Source organism: Rhamphochromis longiceps, linkage group LG12, assembly GCF_057381845.1.
Source record: "Rhamphochromis longiceps isolate RC_006_pf linkage group LG12, R_longiceps_female_GT1.1, whole genome shotgun sequence".
NCBI classification, from domain to species: domain Eukaryota; kingdom Metazoa; phylum Chordata; class Actinopteri; order Cichliformes; family Cichlidae; genus Rhamphochromis; species Rhamphochromis longiceps.
Window position 1 is genome coordinate 41,324,123 of NC_140568.1, and position 13,653 is coordinate 41,337,775.

The 13,653-nt window shown below is 41.4% G+C and overlaps 1 protein-coding gene and 1 long non-coding RNA gene across 2 annotated transcripts in view; one reads left to right on the forward strand and one right to left on the reverse strand.

Annotated features, from left to right (window-relative positions):
- Positions 1–13,653, forward strand: part of LOC146657999 (spermatid perinuclear RNA-binding protein-like) — a 102,681-nt gene that overhangs the window by 54,471 nt on the left and 34,557 nt on the right. The window contains exons 3-5 of the mRNA XM_085426391.1: positions 4,329–4,558; positions 5,909–6,074; positions 9,889–10,033. Of these exons, the coding sequence (XP_085282517.1) occupies positions 4,329–4,558; positions 5,909–6,074; positions 9,889–10,033 (541 nt within the window). The remainder of the gene's footprint in view (positions 1–4,328; positions 4,559–5,908; positions 6,075–9,888; positions 10,034–13,653) is intronic.
- On the reverse strand, positions 929–5,897 carry LOC146658001 (uncharacterized). The gene is made up of 3 exons (XR_014914138.1): positions 5,716–5,897; positions 3,045–3,184; positions 929–2,059 (listed from the first exon to the last, which is right to left on the reverse strand). It is a non-coding gene; the product is annotated as an uncharacterized LOC146658001 (long non-coding RNA).

The window sequence follows — 13,653 nt, forward strand, 5'->3', positions numbered from 1 at the left end:
TGAATAATTTCACTCATCACTGGCAGAGGAGTGAGTTAAGAGAACCTCAATTTCCAGGGTTGTTGTTGGTGAGCAGATTGTTGCTCCACTAACTCAACTGTCGTGACAGAGCCTGTAGAAGCCTGTAAAAGATTCCTGTTATTCAGTAGTTATTACTCCTTAGTTTTCCCTGTAAAGAAAGTAAGTTGTTATATTTTTGCAGTAATATATAACACTAAACTTTTCATATCTCCATGTATCTGTTTAAATCTCTATCCACATAAGCGTAAAAGGAGGGTTTTAGTAGCCTGTTTAAATAAAAGCTGACAGCCAAGTCAGTAAAAAATCAGATATAACCAAACAGATGTTGTGTAGAAATGCAGAGTCCTACAGGACGGTTCACCTCTGCTGTCGTCAATTAAGCTTTGGCTTCTTGGTTAGGGTCTGCATGCAGTCAGCTACAGGCTTTTAGCATCATAAATCCTGCCTGTGACCACGTTAACGTGTTGCTTTTGTAGAGCTTCGACATGTTAACTGGGGTTGTCACGATGCTAATTACCCAATACTAGAAGATACACAGGAATATATTCAATACTTGATACATTTTTTTGATATGACAGGAAAAAATTATAAAACAAAAATAAAGAGGCATTAACATAAACGATGGCACTAATTTTAATCTGTCGAATGTACTGCAAAGAAATATAGACATTAACATAATTTTAAGATGTATGTATATGACAGATTCTCGTAGGTAGTTAATAAAAAAAACAAAACATTTTAGGCTTTTTGACTTGGTGCTGTGTTTCTGGTGACTTGGCTCCATATTTTCATTGCTGACCAGAGCTGGTAAGGTCGACTACACTGTTTTTGTCCAGCTGCTGCTAGACTTTTCACAGCCTCAGTCTGAGCTTTTAAGAGTAGTGTTACAGTTTCTAGACACAAACACTTGTATTATTCTGTTCTATTTTTTTTTTTTTTTTGGGGGGGGCCTGTCCCGTTTGGCTCTTTTGCCATCAGAATTGTTGTCTAAAGGCAAAGAAAGATGCCCAACGGATTTACTTTACCAAACTGACCATCCCAGCCTTGCCGTAATGGTCCATTTGATTCACCTTTTATTGTTTATTTTATTTTCACTTACTGAATACGGGACAGACTTGACTGGGGGAAAGAAGGGGAGAAAGAAAGAGGGAAAGAGAAACAGCTGAGAAGAGGGACGGGGGAGAAGGGCAAAAGACAAAAACCAACAGAACGGGCAGAGAAAAAAAAAATGCATATATCAATCACCGGGATCACCTGCTGAGAAAGAAAAAAGAAAGCAAGCAGAAGAGAACAAGAGTAATAGAATAAACAACATCACAATGATATATGGGAATATGACAGTAAATACTAAATGTTAAACATTATTGTGCAGCACATAAGATCAACAGAACACAGTGTGCTTTGAGGTAGGAGCCAAAAAGGGTGTAGTTTGTGGGTGTGATCACCCGTGTGTACACCTGTGAGCATGGACGCGCTTGTTTTTTGTTTTTTAAAAGGTTCCTTCATGTAATAATCTGCTAGAGGGTGTGGGGGGGCCACAGCCCCGTCCTCCAGGGCGTGAAGCAGGTGTGGAGGAGATCAAAACTCCAGACATCCAGAGGCCCCCAGAACACAAGAGACCAAGGAAGACCAACAGAGGGGCAGCTGCGCCACTGTCCCGGAAAGAGCTGAGGAGAGTCCCAGATGAGGGCTCACTCAGCAGCCGCGGAGCAGAAGCCAGGGGGAGTTGCAGTGACGCGCCCGTGAGCTCCGCCGGCAGCCAGCTGCGCCTGAGTGACCGAGCCCCAGGCCGAGAGGCCGGGGGCACCCCACCTCCGAAGTGGCCCGAGCGAGCCCCAGGCTCCAGGCCCCGATAAGCGGCCGCCAAGGAGTGAGCCGGTGTGTACCTGGACGCCCATCCCCGGACACAAAGAACCACCAACGCACCGATGTCTGAGGGGGTCCGCCACTGGCAGGGGAAGTGGTGGTAGGGGGAGATAGGCCTCCAAACCTTGGAGGGCCTGAGATGTCCCCAGAGAGGTGGCGCCTGACACCCAACCTGACATATAGACACAGACATACAGGCACACACAGATACAAACATCCATTCCCACCCTCATGCTCTCATATGCACATTATTCTGTTCTATTAATGTTACAGACAGGGACTGATAATGTTTGATGCCAACTCTCACATAAATATTATTTTATTATTAGCCATAGCTGCTAGCTGCTACCTTAATGATAAGTTAACAGATAGCATTTTTGATCTGGCACAGGTTTTATGCTGGATGGCCCTTCTTGACACAATCTTCCTGTTTATCCAAGCTTGGGACCGGCTGAGGCCGGTGATGCTAACAGTAAAGTGCACCGACCATGTTACCATTTATAAACACTGGTCAGTACCTGAGTGCTGTTAAAATGGGAGCTTTGCTGACCTCACAAAATTTCTCATAAAAGGCACGGTGCTTACCTGTCTGCAGGTGCTGCGGGGAAGTTGTGCATTAGCGGGAGAGGTGTTTAGTATTAATTAATATCTAAATAGTGACTTTTTTCCCCTTAATCTATTTTTTAAAATTGTTTTTCCTTTGTTTACGGTCACGTTTTGCTTTTCCCTCCATGCAATAAGAAGTTGTTGTTGCAATAATTGTCCTTAAATATTGTACACCTCACTGTTCTTCTTATTCTTATTCTAAATGACTTGAGTTTGAGTGAATGTTGCACACATATAATTCTTTCTATCTAACCATCCTGCTAACTGAATAGCTTGCATAGGTAAATAACAACTAGTTTAGTGATTAAGGGTGTAATGTGTGATGTTACCCAACACTGTCCATTCATGAACTTTACATGTATACGTCTAGTGTGGCTACTTGATTATGGCAAAAATCACGTTTTGATCGCGATTACCTAAAATCGATCAGTCACAGATTGAACAATATTAGACTTAACTTTGGAAAGGAAGAAAGTTGTCATCTTAATGAAGTCAGTTTCTTTGAAGTTTAGTCAAAATAAATAAATGATTGTGAACAGAAGCAAGCTTACCACAGGCTGCTAAGGAGTGAAGCACATGTAGGAAGACACTGAGGTGTTTCTACGCCAGACGAGAGACTTTATCTCTCCGGCATGTCCTGGGTCTGCACAGGTTCACGAGTTCCCAGTAGGACATGCTTGAAATGCCTGATCTAGGAGAGATCCAAGAGGCATCATATGCTTAAGCAGGCACCCTAACCACTTCAACTGGCCTCTTTCTATATGGAGGAGTAGGACCTCTACTTTAAACCCCTGCTGAATGAATTAACTTCTCACCTCATCTCTTAAGCTGACCCCAGTAAGGAAGCTCTTTTCTGTCGATTGTAGCCTTCTTTCAGTCACTAACCACAGCTCGTGACCATAGAGGAGGGTCAGAACAAAGATCAACCAGTAAATTGACAGCTTTGCTTTGAGCCTGGCTCTTTTCACATCAACGTTAATGCGTCTGTCATTCCCTTTCTAGACTCATCCTCCAGAAGAAGCTGTGATACTCAAACTCCTGCACTTGAGGCAACGACTTATAATCTGCACTCCACACTCTGTCAGCTGACAGCCATATTTATTGCAATCAAATATTATTCTGCAAATTATTGTAGCAGTTTTTAGAATTTTTGTTTAATCTTTCTTGTGAGATAACAACGACCGACTAAGTTTCCCAACTAGCCTGCTCACTGCTCAGTCCACTGTTTTGGCTCTCAGGAGCTTTCAGCTACCTCAAGACCAGTTTGATAAAATTCATCACTCTCCAACACTGCCTGTGGAAATCAGTGTCTCTCTGTTGGCTAGGGGTTAATTTCATCCGTGATGTTTGGTGAATACAAAAAAATGTGGATTCACAGTCAGGGAAATGGAGTCAAACATGCTCTCACAGTCGACAGAAAATCAGCAAAAAAAAATTTTCTGCTCTGTGGTTTTGTTTTAGGAAACTCTTTCTGTTATTTATAACTGAGAATGTTTTAAACTGTATCTTCAAGTCTTGTTTTTCATTTTAAAACATTTTCTACTGAAAAAAGAAAAAACATTACAGCCTCTTTTCAGTCATTGGGTCATTATGTGCTCACTGGTGTGATATTTATGCTGATTAATAACGTTAGATCAACTAGACCATCTCAAAGGTCACAAGTTGTAAAGGCCATGGGTCTGAGTCCATTTAAGTCCATCAGTGAACATATTTCCTGTCTCCATGTCTTTGAATCTCACTATGACCCTCCACCTGCTCTCTCTGTGTGATTCATGCCTGATGTAAGCACCAGCTGGAAAGACAGTAAAAAATTCTCTCTCTCTCTTTCTCTCCAGAGGTCGTTTCGGTCGTTTGCAAACGACGACCGCCACGTCATGGCCAAGCACGCCAGCATCTATCCAGCCCCTGAGGAGCTGGAGGCTGTCCAGACGCTGGTGTCTACCGTGGAGGGAGCCCTCAAGAAAGTCTCTGATTGGATGGATGACCTCAGCAAATCCTCAGGGAAGACATCCACCAATAACGAGGCCGGGGATGACACGGTGGAGGAAGATGCTGCTGAGAAAAAGTACGTCCCACGGCGAGTGCTCTTTAATGTTTGTACCGTGACCATGACTTTTATGTTCGTGCAGTATTTTACTTCAGCTCAGTTTTATAAGAACGCGTTTTCAGAGCGTAACATGACATAAATTTATGTCTTGTTCTAGTTTTTAAAGAATGTTTTTACCTTCAGCTGTTTCCTGTGCACAGCTCGCTCCCGTTATAAAACTGTGTCGTATATCTTCATCGGGTAGTGAGGTGTGATGACTGGGCAATTAAACACTCACAGCGGTCATAAATTCACTGCATTTGGCTTGTAGCCTAAACATCCACACAGAGCTTCTATATTAGCAAAACACCTATATGAAGATTTAGTGCAGAGCTGGTTTTATACAAATAAAAGGGAACCAGGACGGTTAAAGAAAATCTTTGGTTTTTCATGTGATGGTGCAGGTCAGTACAGACACATGTTAGTACACACATGAACTGTTTTTCTTTGGGAGGAGGGGATCCTGAAGGAGCTTTGTGAAGTACACGTGGTACCTGCCCCTTTGCTCAGCATGTCATTCACGATCTGCAGGACTTCTGCAAGTGACACGCACATACACAGATTGAATATATAAATACACCAAGCCTGCATTCTCTTTAATGGTCAGCAGGGGGTGACTCATCTGGTTATAAAAATACTTCTGGTTGTACTGAAGTCTATGGGAATGTTTGGCTTCCGTGTGCTTCACAGGCATTAAAAAATATAGTAAAAGTGGGAATGACCTGCATATTACAAAAATCCCAAGCACCCAACAATAATAAAATGGGCCAAATTTAGATTGGGTATGGGTATGCTTTCATTTTTATTTTTTTTATGGAAAGAGCTGCAAAACTCTGATTGCATACTTCATACCACATATACTACACATAAAGCATTTTTAAAAAATGTATTTTTATTAGCCTTGAAACTAATCAAACGTATAATTTCCTACTATTATCTCTTATTTTTCATATTTAAGGAACCATTAACAAAAGTTCTTGTCAATGTTTTCTGTTTTTAAGTTAAACAATTTTTAAATATTTATTGGCCTAAAAAACTAGTGAAAAAGCTAACCAGTGAGGAAAAATACATGAGAAATATTTGTTTTAGCTCAGATTTGTTTAAAAAAAAAAAAAGAAAAGAAAAAGGATCGTTACCTTTGCAGACAGCAGAGATCGTTCACTAGATTCTTGTTCAGCATTGTTCAATGTTGCTAATCCATTTGGAATATCAGACCCTGTTGAGCAGCCCAGGGCTCGTTCTCTGGCTTCAGTGTGTGTGTTATCACCTCTAAACTCTCTGCATGGCTGTGGGATAATCTGACGCTGGCTGCCTTCCATCTGCCCTCAGGCTGGATGCTGCATCGGTGCTGTGTGGGGTGACGCGTGTCGGCCTGGTAGCCAAAGGGCTCCTCATCAAAGGGGACATGGACCTGGAATTGGTTCTAATGTGCAGAGAGAAACCCACCAAACTGCTGCTCTACACCATCAGCGCCAACCTCCCCCTTCAGATCCAGGTACGCTCAGCCACACCTCCACCACTGTGGTGTTCAGCACTCCGCATTTAAAATGAGCCACGCAGCTGAGGGAGGCTTTAAAAAGTGTTTATGATCCAAGCTTCAGTGGAACAACACCCACAGAGGTTGTTTGGTGACATTGAAGAACAGACGTGCTCATAATGATGATGATGATGATAAGACCAGTAGAGGAGCTCTCATGTGGCTCAATGGGACAGTAATGTATAGTGTATAAAATGCATCAGCTGCGATGAATATCAAGCCTTTCCCTTAAAAAAGGTTTAAAGTAATTAAAAAAAAAAAGAAAAGAAAAAACAACTTCTTTATAGACAGTTCAAATAATTCTGTGTGCATCCGAGCGAGTGCTTCAATTAATGCTTCATATTAATTGGAAATCTTGGAGACTGTTTTTCACTTTGGTCTCTCCGACCGTCATCATGTAAAATGTTAGCAACCAGGTTTTTTGTGACTCACTTTCTTTACGACCACTCGCCGCACTCTAATGAACCGTGGACAGTAAATGGAGAAAAGCAGAAATAAAAGTCAAGGTTTCAGACTCCGTTCAATCCAGAATCCAAATACTTTCTCTTCACTGTGATGTGTAACAAAGATAGGCTTTCAAAACTAGGAAGGATTACATGGTTTTGTACCACACTTGCGTTTGGCTTGTTTATAAAAGCCTAAATTTATTAGATCATTTTCATGTTCTTAGGTTAATTAATTTTAATATTTAAAATGGGTTGTTATTGATATTCCAATCCATGCAAAAAACAAATAATCGTTTAATCATTGTTTAGACCTCTAATTAAGACTCCTGCAGAGCTTTAGCAGCACATTTAAAAATAAATTTAAGCACAAACCAACGGAGGAGCGCTGCAGTCTGAATGGAGCACAGACTTTTATAGACATCTGTCTGGGTGACGGTGTTTCTTTTTTCTTAAACCAGAAAAGGATTATTTTTAGTCCATGGGAGAGGAGAGGGTACAGAGGAGATGATTTGAAGTGGATATGATATAAGGAAGTGACTGCTACTGCTGCTGAGATCGTACTTGATTTATGTCTGCCATTCTGTTTCCTTTAGACATCCAAAGCCCAGACTCTATAGTGTAAACTCACCCCTGCACCTCTGGCCACTGGGACTTTCCCTGCTTTTGCTCATTTCACTTGAATATGATGCATCCCGACACTCTGAGAGCTCAGCGAGTTTAAGCATCCCAGCTCTGAGCTCTGTGCTCCTGAGTCGTACAAATAATTTCATCAGAAGATCGCCTCCCTACGCAGTGTTTCCCCAAGCAACTGCAGTCGCTAACAAAGCAGCAGTGTCATCCACAGAGCCTAAATTTCTTCCTCTTCCCCTCATCTCAGTTAATTACCTGCCAAAGCTGCCGTGCGTGCTTTATCATCAAGGGAGGAAACCATTTGAAGCTCTCGTTTCCTGGGCCAAACTGGGAGAGATTGGCAGGCAGTGGGGTGATTGATGGGGTCATTTCTCAGAGAGACGCGATAGAGAGAAAGCACTTGAAAACATGCCACTGAAGGTAACAGCAATCTTAAGGGTGGAATAAAAGAAAAGAGGCATGCTGGGAACCGGCTGGCAATAACAGGCAGATGAGAAGCTGCATGTAAACACAACTGTTTGTGCCTTTTGCCGCCTTGATGGGCCTGCTTAGTGTTTCATTGTTGAGATGTGCTTTGCCATTATTTCTTTCAGTGCCTAAAGGTCATCTTTCACACGCATTTCCATAAATTATAAAAAGATAATCTGTTATTTAAATAAAGGGATGGTTGCAAATAGGCAGAGTTTCTGTTCAATAATAAGGTCAGCAGGATTATTTAGTTTTAATATAATGACTCATGTACAGGTAAATTCCTGATATATATGTTCACAGCTGTTACAACCCCACTTTGCTACGTGAAGGGAGAGCAATATTCGTTAACCAGATGGCAGAAGGTTTCGTGAGCTAGTCCGAGCAGGTTTCACAGTCCACAGATAAAAGCAAACACACACAATAAAGGAAAGACGCGGGAGTGCAATGTGATTGGCTGCAACACAACGCAAAGACACAGAGTAATAAAAGCGTAAAAGCTACCAGAGGAAAAAAATTTAATCCTTAGGTCACTGACCTGACTGACTGATATCTAACAGCTTGGTGTTTGTAGAAAAATTAGTAACAGTTAGTACCTCATCCAGCTTTCTGCCTCAAACAGAGAGAAACATGAGCAGCTTACTGAAACTGAAACCTCGCTGGGAGAAAACCCACAGCACGCAAACCTTTCTATTGATGCCTGCTATGTTTGTAAAGGAATTAAGTAATTTTAATCAAGTACCAAACAACAAAGAGGAATGGGGCAGACCGCTCGCTGGACCAATCAAAGGCAGGACACAGGAGGAGTCAGGAGCTGAGGAAGACATGGAAAATGAACAGGTCTGCACAGACTAATCAGAATAAAAAACTGTTAAATTACACAAGCAGGGAGGATTGGAGTGACCTGGGGCCTTAACAAAAACACTAATCCCACCAATACGACAGAGGTCATGTGACACCCACCGATGGGGCGCTCTGAGTTTCTCTTTTTAACACAGTAATTTTTTTAATTCGCTCATAATTCATACATATTTTTCTTGCTTGTAATCACTGTAAACCCAACATTTCATGAAAATGTTCAAATTCCTACCAGGAAATAGACTGTTTATTCAAAATGTCTATTGTCTCAAACATTTGCTTCTGAATAAAATGTGATGCTCACTTTGTAAATAATGGACTCCATTAGAATAAAAATACAGCCACTGTCTTGTCACGTCCAACTAGGAGTAGGGAAAAAGTCAAACTCTAAATCTTTAATGTAAAGGAGGCAGGGGTCATACACAGGAAAACAAACAGCAAGACAAATATTCCATGAAATGGAACAAAAGGTCATACACGAGGGAAAATGAAAAACAAGAGGAACAACAGAAACCAGCTAGAAAGCCTGAGCCAAAAAACAAGACCATCTGGCGAGTGGAAGGTGAAAGCCGTGAGTTATATATACTGAGGTGACTGATTGAACACAGGTAGGCAAATTATACAGAGCTGGTACTAACAAGGGCGGAGAAGATAATCACAAACTGACAGTGTAAATAGACCAGGAAGTGTAACATAATAGAGGAAATTACTTTAAAAAAAAATCACAAAACATGCCGGAGATTCGTTTAGGAAGCCAATGAAAAAAGAAAGCTGATGATTTCAAAATCGAATTAAAGCAAAAGTATAGAGCATCACCTCTTTTCCTGTCCACTGATACTTTTTAACTGCACATGACCAAAGCCTACTCAAGCAGTAATTGAGCTCAGACTACAAGCTGAAAAACAGAAAGCAGAAAGCTCCTGGGAGGAAAAACTCTGGGATCTTGAGACAGCTGTGTGACATGAAGGACTCGGGAGGGGGAAACACCAACCCAACCGGAGATTTTCCAAAAATGGTAATGAGCTGTTGCATTCAGCAGATTAGGAATAACATAAATGTATGAGCAACTTCATCAAATTCAGTGCTTTTTAACACCCAGCATGTGGCTGCTGCTTTGAGTTTCTTCACATGGCTGAGACTTCTCATAAAACAAGAGAAAATACGAATAGCTCTGTAAAAACTAAGTATGTCCGTTCATATTTTACATCTTATTTTCTTAATTTAACAATAAAATCTGACCATTAGTTCCCTGAGCTTGAGGTAAAACAGTCTCCAAATAGGTAGAGCAGTGATGCCTTGTTACAAACAGCAGGAGTCAGTGCTACAACTGTGATTCGATTTTTAATTAATCGTGCAGTTTTGCTTTGCAGACAATGACCGACGACAAATACGAGGTGCGGTCGTGCGTGCCCGAGGCGGCCATCCAGGTCTGCACCACCAAAGACCCCCATCTCACGCTGAAGATCACCCTCTCGTCCTTAGCCATGAGGGACGAGCAGAGCGCCACGGAAGAAGGTATTGACTCCTCCTCCATTCCCCTTCCACCCCCTCCCTCCACCCACCTTCATCTGTGCCTCCTGTTTCGGCAAGATGCCTCACCTGTTTTTATCTGACCTTTTTATGACTACAGAAGGCTGAAAGGGAAGGAAGAGGGGAGGGATGTGAAGGTAAACCTGAGCTTAAACTAAAAGACAGTCTGGGGAAAACTGGAGGATGATACAGCAAGAGGTCTGAAAGCTGAGAGGCAAACGGGCAGAAAAAAGGAGAAGGGATGATATGGATCTGGGTCAAGTGTTGTGGAAATAGCCAAGGAGAGATGATTTCCACTGAGAATGTTTGGCTTGGATTGACGAAAAAAGATATTTCCATCTTTGGTGTCCTTTTGTGTCATCCTGCATTCCTGCAACTCTGATAAGAAAAGAGTCAGCCTTCTTTTAAACAGAATAGATATATTTTAAACAACTCTGGCTGTACAAGTGAACCAATATGTGTCACCAAACAGATATTTCATCTCGTGTAACCAGCTGTGGAAAAAATAAAAAAAATAAAATCTCATTTCAGGTGACCAAATTTGATGGGAAACGTGCTCAAGAGCCGCCGGCGTTTGCCATCAGCGGTTTCATTGTTTGTTCTCGGCCCACAGATGGGAAGGAAATTAAAAATGAATGATAGGCGAGCTGGGACTGAAGAGCTGCCATTACAGAAGCGTGAGTCCCTTAGTGGTTCTCACTCACAGTGGGAAAGATTGAGCCTTCACAAAAAAGGTAAAAAAAAAATGGATTGTGCCAAACAGGAGAGAGGCAGAGCACAGCCGAGCTCAGGGCAACAAGGAAGGGAAAACTGTTTTTCTTCAGCTTCAGCACCCTGTCAGGACTCACAAGGACACAGTTTCTTTTGTTTCATTTCAGTGTGAAATGAAACACAGTGACATATTACCGGTATACTGTTTTCATACACTTCAGCAGAATTTAAATGAAATATTCTAAATAGACTCAGGTGAACCACAGAGTAGCTCCCTGAAGAAACACTTCATTTAAACACCTTTTTTTTTTTTTTCATGCTTGGTTTAATAATTTCTATTTAACGAGATATTATCCTGAGATATTAGGATTCTTTTTAGCAGGTGTGTCTCTGGTTGACCTAGCATGTTTTCACATAGTTGGATATTTAGATATAGCACTGTTAAACTACTGAATACATAAAGAACATCTTTTGGCCTGTCCCCAAGGTTGGTTTAAACGGCTGAAATCCAAACCGTCAAGTCCAAAAAGGTAACCTGCAACACTGTGAGCTGGTGTCGGAACTCAGCTGAAGCTTGTTTGTTACATAAAAAGACAGCACTCTGCAGCACCAATGCATCACTCTGAGTGTTTTTGTGCACTGGGCCGTCTGCTGTCAGTCAGCTCATTGCATAATCTCGGAGTCAGCGTTTGGAGTCTCCCAGTTACTCTTTCAGAGCTGTGACAAATAGGAATCCAAGCAAGAGGCTCAACGAAAAGAGAAACAAAATGCATTTAAACCAACACAGGACAACAATGGTGTGTGCAAGGCAGTAGTTTCATTAATTCAAGTAGTCAGTGGATGTGTTACTGTAAGTGATGGGTGGGTTTGTGGAAAGTGCGGACACAAAAGTAGGTTTATATATAGGGTGAGTAGATATGAAGCTGGAATTCAGACTTCGCTGGCCATTTAAACTGGTAGTCTTTGGATAACTTTTGAAGGCAGCTTCAATTGGCCATTAGAGGAAATGTAGTCTTTGTGACTTGACCATTTGTCAGGTCCAGAGGCTGCAGCTTGGACCCACCTCCAAGACTGTGAGAAGGCTGTCACAATGTCATGTGATGTGAAAAGTTTTCAGTCTTCACTTGGAAGTACGGTACATCAGTGAAAGCAGAGGACTCCTGCACCTCCTCCCTGGCATCTGTACACATTCAAAGAGTGCTTTGGCAGTTTATTGAATGAATCTAAGGATTGACGCTGTTGATTGTTAAGCGACCAGCAGGATTATTTTTTGTTTTATTTGTTTTTGCTACATGCAGAGTAAAATTTGGATCCAACCAATAGAATTTGGAACAAGTAGATCTTAAAAAAATGGGAGAAAAATTACACATTTTAAGCAAGAATTACTCATTTTATTCAAATGTGAGGAGGATGCATGTATACAGTTGGACCACCCAGGAGGACGTTTCCTCTGCAGAAAAATAAACAGCAATTGTAAAAATTGCAAAGATTTGGGTATCCTACTAAGTTAGTACTCAGCAGTCCCTCTATGGCAGTTTGCAAATGCTTTTTATAGTCAGGTAATAGTCTTTTTATTCTGTTCTCACTTTTAAACCCTCTTTCTCCAGATTACTTTAAGTTCTCACTGCAGATGTTCAGCTCAAATGGCTGAGGGGAAATTCTGAACGCTCCAGCTTATGTTTCTTATAGTAGCTAAAAGTGGCTTTTGATGTCTTCTTTGGCTTTTTCTGCTGTTGCTGAAGTAATCTTTTCTGTTTCATTTTCTTGACTGACTGCAGGACATCAATGCAATTGAAATTTAGCGCAATCCATCCTTCCCTCCATCATTGTAATGTTTCTGTGCCACTAGCTGTTACACAAACCCAAAGCAGAATATTTCCACCCCAGTGCTAAAATGTCAGCAGTTGATTCTTTCCATCAAGCACTGACTCCTTTTTTCCAAATGTACGTTTGGTGATTGTGGCCAAATGGCTCTATTTGTGTGTCATTTGATTCAGATGTTACTTTGCAGACTATAGATATTGACTAGTTAATTTTGTGATGAGCTGGCTCTGAGCAGCTTTGTATCTGTGCCCAGCAGACATGCAATTTTATCTGGTTTTATTTAGTTTCAGAAAGTGGAAACTGTAATGTGGAGGCACATTTTTGACTCTTCTTGCATCATCAGCCCTGCGTCAGTTTAGACTTAACAAGTTCATGAAGTTCTGTGACAAGCATGCCAGAACTGAGTTTTGTCTGTAGACAGAAACACATGCATGAGTGTTTCAATGTCTGCAATATAACATGAGATTTAAATTTTGTGTTACATTGTGCAGGTTAATAAACATTCGCTAACTGTGTAACTCCTTTTAAATTTGACCACATTTATTGTAGAACATTGGTTCTTACTTCACCTGTGGCATCAAGCTTTGGTTAGTTACTGAAAGATGATGTTTACAAATACCAGCTGCTGAAGGTGGTCTAATCTCAGCTTTAGAGAGAGGACAAAGAGCTCCGAGTAGAGATTTGGGTATATCTAACTACATGTAGATCTAACCTCCACCCTCAAGAAGAGCTGGTGGAGTCGGAGAGAGAGAAAAGTCTGAGCCTCTGGGCTTGTGATCTGGATGCCAATAAGAGGCAGAAAATATAGATGGATGGTTGAAATAGATGGATGGATCCATAAAAAAGGTATTTAGGACGGCCATAGAGTTTAACGTTTCCAAATACTTTGCAAACCTGAAATTACATCTGATTAAGGCTGTTTCCACACAGACAGTTTCAGGAGAATCAGGTCTGGAGAGATTACACAGTTGGCAGGACATGACACCCACTTTCTAGCTGCGAATTCACTGAAATATTAGCAGCATTTTTCAGCACAAACTGAACTTACACAGACTTTAAAATAGAGAGCT